The 7,703-nt window shown below is 59.6% G+C and overlaps 1 protein-coding gene across 4 annotated transcripts in view; it reads right to left on the reverse strand.

Annotated features, from left to right (window-relative positions):
- LOC149872451 (uncharacterized) overlaps nucleotides 1–7,427 on the reverse strand; it is a 30,916-nt gene extending 23,489 nt beyond the window's left edge. Inside the window, exons 1-4 of one of the 4 annotated variants that reach the window (XM_090065096.1) lie at nucleotides 6,991–7,348; nucleotides 4,574–4,746; nucleotides 4,015–4,141; nucleotides 2,458–2,574 (exon numbers count right to left, since the gene is read on the reverse strand). In XM_090065096.1, the coding sequence (XP_089921222.1) occupies nucleotides 2,458–2,574; nucleotides 4,015–4,141; nucleotides 4,574–4,746; nucleotides 6,991–7,087 (514 nt within the window). In that variant the 5' untranslated portion in view covers nucleotides 7,088–7,348. Of the gene's footprint in view, nucleotides 1–2,122; nucleotides 2,245–2,457; nucleotides 2,575–4,014; nucleotides 4,142–4,573; nucleotides 4,747–6,990 lie in introns of those variants that run through there. The other 3 variants (XM_090065016.1, XM_090065176.1, XM_090065263.1) reach the window with 3 other exon arrangements.
- Between the last annotated feature and the right edge of the window lie 276 nt (nucleotides 7,428–7,703).

Raw genomic sequence — 7,703 nt, forward strand, 5'->3', positions numbered from 1 at the left:
ATACTTCCCCTCTATGTGGCATTGGTCAGGCCACAGCTGGAGTACTGTACTTCAAGAGGGATGTGGATCCAGAGGAGGCCACCCGTATGGTTAATGGCCTGCAGGCCAGGCCCTATGAGGAGAGATTGAGGGACCTGGATCCCTTCAGCCTCTGCAAGAAAAGGCAGAGATGGGATCTTGTGGCCGTCTACAAATCCATTGAGGGGGGAGCAAGGAATTGGAGATGCTCTGTTTACTAGGGCACCCCTTAGAGTAACCAGGAACAACGGCCACAAACTGGGGGAGAACAGATGCATGTTCAGGAAGAAAACTTTTTCACAGTAAGGGTTGCCAGAATCTGGAACGGGGTCCAAGGGAGGTGGTGCTCACCCCTACCTTGGGGGTCTTTAAGAACAGGCTAGACATTAGGACTGTGTGAAACTTCAGCAGCTGTTTCATTTCGGCCCATTTTGGTGCCCGAAACACTGAATCCAAATCGGAATGAGAGACCGAGAAAAAGTTCCGAAACAAAATGAAAGCATCTGAAATGTTTTGGAAAATTTTGTAGTTTCGGAGCTGGGCTTGCAGGGAAACAGGAAGTAAGGAGAGGGAGGGGGAAGAGGAGGGGAAGGACTGTTCTGATTGACATCTGTAGCTGGCCTGTGTCCGCAATCTGTCCCTGAGGTTCCTTCCACTCCCCATACTCTGAGGGAGGGGCGGCAGCCTGCTGTCATCCTGTATGCAGACCCGGGGGTTTGCGCCCCGGGGAGGAGGCTGGCCCAGCCCCACAGCCATCCCAGGGGGCAAGGGCCCCCGGATCTGAGTGCCGGATGACAGCATGGTGCCACTGCCAGCAAGCAATACAAGTTTTGCTTTGAACAGTTTGAGGAGCAGTTTTACACAAAACCCTGCACCCACCTCCTTGAAACATGGCAGGCTAGGTGCCCTCAAAAGGGGCTACCATCCCCACACTTTTCATCTGAACCAGCCAAAAAATGACAAAGTTATAGGTATTTTATCGATTCCCCATTACAGTCTGTGGCCGAATCTCCGAAACAGTGTTGAAATTCCAAAACAGTTTTGGCCGAATCGAATCGGGACTGTAATCCAAAACACTGAATTGAATCACTGTCCCTTCGAAACAGCCAAATCCGAATCAGAACAGAGCAGTTTCGCACAGCCCTACTTGTGCACCCGGCAGGGGTTATGGGACCCCAGCGCTCTTACCAGCCTAGGGCAGGGGGTCGGACTCGATGATCTACCAGATCCCTCCCGACCCCACCACCTATGAATCCATGAACAAGACCAGAGGCATCTGCTCAGAGGAAGAAAGAGGGTCCCCAAGGGCTGCTCTGCCCCACAGCACTGGTGGGTCCGGGGGGAGATGATGCCGAGCCCTCCACCTGCCTGCGCGGACATGCTGCAGATGCCGAAGGGCATCGGTGAGGCTGCTCTCCGGTGCTCGCCTCCGTCTCTGGCAGTGCTGAGAGCAGTATCTGGCTACAAGGGTGAACAGCCTCACGCTGGATTTGGGGGTTGTCAGCAGGCGTGGGGAGCCCGGCCTTACATTTTCCTGGCTCTTTCTGTGCTTGACACAAGACCTGCTTCTGCTTGGTATTAAAAGCCAACAGGTTTCACCCTTTACCCCTCCAAGAAATGGTCTGGGAGGGGAAGACTTAGAACGGGGCTCTCTCTTGGGAAAGCAGCAGGGCTGTGCTTTGTGCCTACTTCCAGGGAAAGGTCTGGGCAGGGAATGAGACCACGGAGGCATCACCTGCACGTGGACTCTGTGCTGAGTCTCAGGCCCAGTGATGCTCAGGGCCCCAGAAGTGAAACAGAAAGGGGGAGAGCCTGGTGCAAACCACGAGAGATTAATTTCCCCCCACAATATGAAATCTTGGGAATCCCACCTACCCCGTGGAGCCATTTCATGTAGCCTGAGACCAGGATTCAACACTGTCAGTGTTCCCAGGCAGTCTGACAAAGAAAGACCAGGGCCAGCCCCAGCCTCTTCCCTACGTGGCAATAACAGCTGCACAGAGCCTCTGCCAACCATGTGGATTTCCATAGGGGGACTGCAAATCCCAGCATGCCATGGGAGACAGTGATGTACAGCTATGGCTACCTTTGGCTGAGAAATCACCTCTTATAGTGCTGAATGAGGGTATTGCTGGATGAATATTGAAGGTCATAGCATCCCAAGGAAACCAGATCGCAGCTGTGCCTCAAGATCAAAGCAGGAAACTCACACGTCCCCTCACAGCTCTACAAGGGGGAGCACAAAGGAAAAACACTCTCCATAGCTTTCACTTTCGGGGGGTGGGAACACCACCTGCCTTCACACGCCGCAGCATGAGCTATGCGAGGCCAGCCCCCGCAAGGGCAGCACCAGGCAGCTCTGCACTTTCCTACCCCCGTCGCTCGGGACAAGGAGCATTTCTGGGAGGGGACCTGGGGGACGGGGTAGGCCCAGCTCACCTGCAGCCAGGTCCTCCTGCCTGGAGATTTCCCCTCGCTCCTGCTCAGCGCAGACCCAGAGCTCCCCCCATCCTTGCTGGAGCCGGCAGATTACGTCAGGGGTGGGACCGCAGTATCCTGTTGGGGCAGGGGTTAAAAAGGGCTAGTGAGTGGGCACTGCCTGCAGAATAACCAACCGGGATGCAATCAAGTCATGGCTTGCCCTGGAGCCTGGAAGGAAAAGGCAAAGGGAGGCTGGTTATATAGGGTGAAAGGGAGATGCCTTCAGTACATGGTGGTCCATGTCACCCGCGTAGCGGAGGGATGATCACAGGAAAAAACACCAACCACACCGAGGTACAAAAAAGTATGAGACTCCGTCACCAGGGACAGGGGTGGAGATGCAGTGGTCTGTGCTGTAGTACAAGGCAGAAAGATCAACCTTTTACTGTCTTCAAGGTACCAAAATTGAGATACGGTGGGCACCCTTGTGGAGACATGACACTTCTCTTAGTGTAAATCCCAGGAAAGGAGTAGCAATGAGTTTCTTCTCACTGAAGGTTTAACAGCAGGACTCGGGGCAGTGAAAACAATTCAGGATGATGGCCGATGATGAAATCTTACTTCTGGCAGAGAGGTTATTCATCATCACCACGGCACAGGAAAGGATGATTTTACAATAACTGTACTTCAAGTAAAGAAACACCCATCCAACGGGGGCTTCATCCCAGCACGGGAGACGAGTGCACAGGTTGGAAAATACTGCAGGTTTAAAGCAAAGTTCCTGGACGTCAGGGATGTGGACTAAAGAAGGCAGGAGGAGATGCATTTCACATCATGTAGAAATGGGCTATATTGTCTTTGCTGAGCTAGTGAAAGCACTGGAGCCCTTGCGAAAGGAAATCCTTTCAGGGAAAAGGAGGGGAAAGAAAGCACCAAAAAAGCAAATTGCCCTTGTAAAAGGAAGGTCCGTGTATTAGAGATTCCCTGGAAAGGAAAAAGGGTTTTCCCTTCACCCTACACCTAGCCCACTCCTTCATATCACATCGGATAGGCAGAGGGATTTTAAATGGAGGACACAGAAACATCAGACAATATCAGAGTGAGCTTGAGAGCAGCAGTCTCCAAAGAAATCCAGTGAAGCCAGAGTCCAAGGTCTGTAGAGACGAGGATGTTAGGAAGGACGTGGGCAGATGCTTGCGCAGGACACACTAGGCGAGAGGGAGGAAATCAGCACCGTTCCCAGGAACAGCTGGTCGTGGACTTATAGGCACAATGAATTGGAGATGACATGAAGACGCTGGGAAGGCCAAGGGAGACCGCACTGCCAAGAAACTGCTGAGCAGGGACGCCCCCGGAGTGACGCGAATGGGGAAGGCTCGGGGGACGGCGGCTGGGTGAAAGGGAGGAGGAAATATGAGTGTGAAATGTGGGAGAGGCCTGATCCTCCACAGAGCAGTGGGCAAGACTTGGGTGTCAACCCCCGGACATGAGGAGGAGACGGTTGACAAACAGGGAGACGACAAGACACATCGGAGCTCACAAGGCTGCCGGGAGAGGCGAGGAGCAGAGCCTTACCCAGGGAAACGAGGGCTCGGTAATTCCTCAGCATCTGGTCCCGGTAAAGCTCCTTGCCCTCATCGTCCAGCAGCTCCCACTCCTCCCGCGTGAAATACACCGCCACGTCCTCAAACACCTCCTGGAGCTGCGGGCACAAGCGTTGCACCATCAGTATCTCCTGGGCCAGCTGCCCCCAGCCCCGTCTGCACTCACTCTGCACTACAGCTGTCTCCCAGCTTGGCCCTGATGGACAGGGAGCAAAACTCCCCATCACTCATGTGTCTGCCCTGGCCCAGCTCATCCCCTGCCATTTCCTTGCTCCGTGGAGGCAGCCCAGGCAGCCTGGTTCGAGACAGGGACCCTGCCCCATGGACTCTGCCCAGGCCTTCCCGTGCCAGCACCCCTGGACATGGGCGCTGGGCAGCGAGCTCCGGCTCGTGCCAGCTTGGTTCGTCTGCAGCTCCGTCACCAGAGGCTTGTCGCTCTCCACGTCGCCCCGCTCCCCAAACTCTTCCCTGCGCCCCTGGCTCTGCCCCAGCTGCGCTCCCACCCCCGCTGCACCTGGGGCCCTGCTCACCTCCAGGCTCTCCCTCGCCTGCCACGGGCTGCCCTGCCCCTTCTGCCCTGGGCCCGGCTCCGGGGGCAGGGAGCCCCTCTCTCCCAGGCTGCCCGCGCAAGTCCTCTGCAGCTCCAGGCGCGCGGGCCCATCCTCACCAGGCTGCTGCTCGGCTCTGCTCAGCGTCCCAGCACCTGCGCGGGGGAAGAGCGGGCGCAGGTGAGCCCTGGCTTCATAGTTTCATAGTAGCTAGAGTCGGAAGGGACCTAGGAAGATCATCTAGTCCGACCCCCTGCCTTGGCAGGAAAGAGCACCGGGGTCAGATGACCCCGGCAAGGTGCTCATCTAACTTCCTTTTAAAAATCCCCAGGCTAGGAGCCTGCACCACTTCCCCTGGAAGCCGGTTCCAGGCCCTAGCCGCCCTGACTGTGAAGTAGCGCCTCCTAATATCTAATCTAAACTTACCCTCCGCCAGCTTGTGACCGTTATTCCTGGTCACTCCTGGCAGCGCACGGGGGAACAGGGACTCCCCCAATACCTGCTGATCCCCCCTGACCAGTTTGTAGCAGGCCACAAGGTCCCCCCTTAACCTTCTCTTGTGGAGGCTAAACAGGTTCAGGTCCTGTAGCCTCTCCTCATAAGGCCTGCCCTGCTGACCCCTGATCATACGAGTGGCCTCCTCTGGACTCTTTCCATATCGTCCACGTCCCTCTTGAAGTGCGGCGCCCAGAACTGGACGCAGTCCTCCAGCTGCGGCCTGACCAGTGCCGCACAGAGGGGGAGGATCACCTCCTTGGACCTGCTCGAGATGCATCTGTGGATGCATGACAGGGTACGGTTGGCCTTCTTGACTGCCTCCCCACACTGCCGGCCCATGTTCATCGTGGAGTCAATGACGACTCCAAGATCCTTTTCCGTCTCCGTGCTGGCAAGAGGGGAGTTCCCCAACCTGCAAGTGTGGTGCCAGTTCTTCCTCCCCATGTGCAACACCTTGCACTTATCAGTGTTAAACCCCATCCTATTCTCGTCCGCCCACCGTTGCAACCTGTCAAGGTCAGCTTGTAGCCTATTGCACCCTTCTAGTGCACCCACATCCCCCCACATCTTAGTGTCATCAGCAAACTTGAACAGGGTGCTTTCTACCCCCTCATCCAAGTCACTGATGAAGATGTTGAACAGTGCGGGCCCGAGGACCGAGCCCTGGGGGACCCCACTGCCCACGTCCTTCCAGGTCGAGAAGAACCCATCCACTACCACCCTCTGGGTGCGGCCCTCCAACCAGTTGGCGACCCATTTGACCGTGTGGGCATCGACACCACAGTCTCTCAGCTTTTTGATGAGGACAGGGTGAGAGACAGTGTCGAAAGCCTTCCGGAAGTCCAGAAAGACTACATCCACAGCAACCCCTGCGTCTAATGATTCGGTGACCTGATCGTAAAAGGCCACCAGGTTGGTCTGACAGGACCTGCCACTGATGAACCCATGTTGGTTGCCCCTGAGCATGCATTCCCCCGCAAGGCCCTCCTGGATGTGTGCCAGGATAATTTTTTCAAAGAGCTTACCCGGGACTGAGGTAAGACTAACTGGCCTGTAATTTCCCGGGTCCTCTTTTTTTCCCTTTTTGAAGATAGGGACCACATTGGCCCTCTTCCAGTCCTCCGGCACCTCGCCAGAGCACCACGAGTGCTCATAGAGCCGCGCCAGGGGTCCCGCAATGACCTCGGCCAGTTCCTGGAGAACCCTAGGGTGAAGATCGTCCGGACCAGCGGACTTGAACACGTCCAGCCTCTCCAGAAGTACCCTAACTAACTCCTCGCTAACCCCTGGCCCAGGCGTGTCTCTCCCGGGGCCCGAGGGGGGCCCAGCAGGGAGGTGGCTGAACTGGTCCCTGGCCTGGCACCACGGCAGCCGGAGGCCTCAGCGCAGGGCACGCGGGCGAGAAGGACGACTCCGAGCCCCACGCCTCCTGCTAACGGACCCCCACAGCCCCCGTGACTCAGCCCCAGCACGGGGTGGGATCGCGGCGCCGCGGCAGGGCCATCGCTCCCTGGGAGACGAGCTGCAGGGACCTTGGTGCTGCGTCACGTCCCTCTTGTACGCGCAGGGCACGGGAAACGCGAGGCCTGTGGCATGGACAGGGCGGCCAGGGGTACGGGGAGGCCAGGAACAGCCGATCTCCTGCGGCTCGGACCCCACCGAAGGTGCTGGCAGAGACCCCTCCGCGGACGCACGGTGCCCGCTCCTGCTGCGAGGGGCCGAGCCGGGGAAGGGCCTGGTCCGGGGCACCGGCCCGAGGAGCTTTCGCCTGCTGACGGCTCCCAGGCCTCTGCTCCGGGCAGTCGGCAGGAGGACGGAGGCCTGGCGGGAGCCGCTGCCCCGCACGCACCGCAGCCCCCGAGACCCCCGGTCCCCGCTCTGGCCTGCGGCCGGCCCCGTACCTGACTGCTGCTCGGGCGGGGGCTCCTCGTCGGGGACACGAGGCGGCTTGTCCCGAGCCCCCGGGGCGTCCCTCCGCCCTCCCTCCTCCACGGCCATGTCCGCGCCACGGGCCCGCGGGGCTGCACCTCGTGTGAGCGCGTCGCCTGCGCCGGCACCTGCCTGGACCCGGGGAGCACACCCACGTGTGGCGGGGGCGGGGGGGGCGCCGGGCCCGCTGCCCCCCCGCGCGTGGAGATGCCCGGCGGGGGCTCGTCGCCGCCCCGCCCCGCCCCGCGAGGCCACGCTTCCCCCCCGGGGCAAGCTGCCAAACCGCCCCCGGCCCTTGGCGGCCCCCGCCGGCGCCCCGCGCTCCCCCCCAGCCCGCACTCACGGCGCGCAAGTCTCGCGAGAAAAAAGACCGCGGGTCTGCCTTGGAAGACACGCCCGACCCGTTTCACGGCGCGGGGGAAGAGCGCAGCCGGGGCGGTGTCTGCGGGGGGGGTCTGCAGGAGGTCGGCCAATCACCGCGGGGGGGGGTGCGGGAGCGCGCGCGGGGCAGGTGGGTGCACTGGGGGTCGGCCCGGGGGGGGCTGTGCCCCTCGTGGGGGCTCTGGGCAGGGCTGCAGGGGAAGGGGCTCGGCCCCTGGGTGGGGCGGGGGTCCTCCCGGGCGTGAGGCTGGCAGGGGGCAGGCGTGGGGGCTTGTGGTCCCTGCCGGCGCGCGGGGCTGGGGCG

This window comes from Crocodylus siamensis, chromosome 1, assembly GCF_052110815.1.
Source record: "Crocodylus siamensis isolate JL-2025a chromosome 1, ASM5211081v1, whole genome shotgun sequence".
Taxonomy (NCBI): domain Eukaryota; kingdom Metazoa; phylum Chordata; order Crocodylia; family Crocodylidae; genus Crocodylus; species Crocodylus siamensis.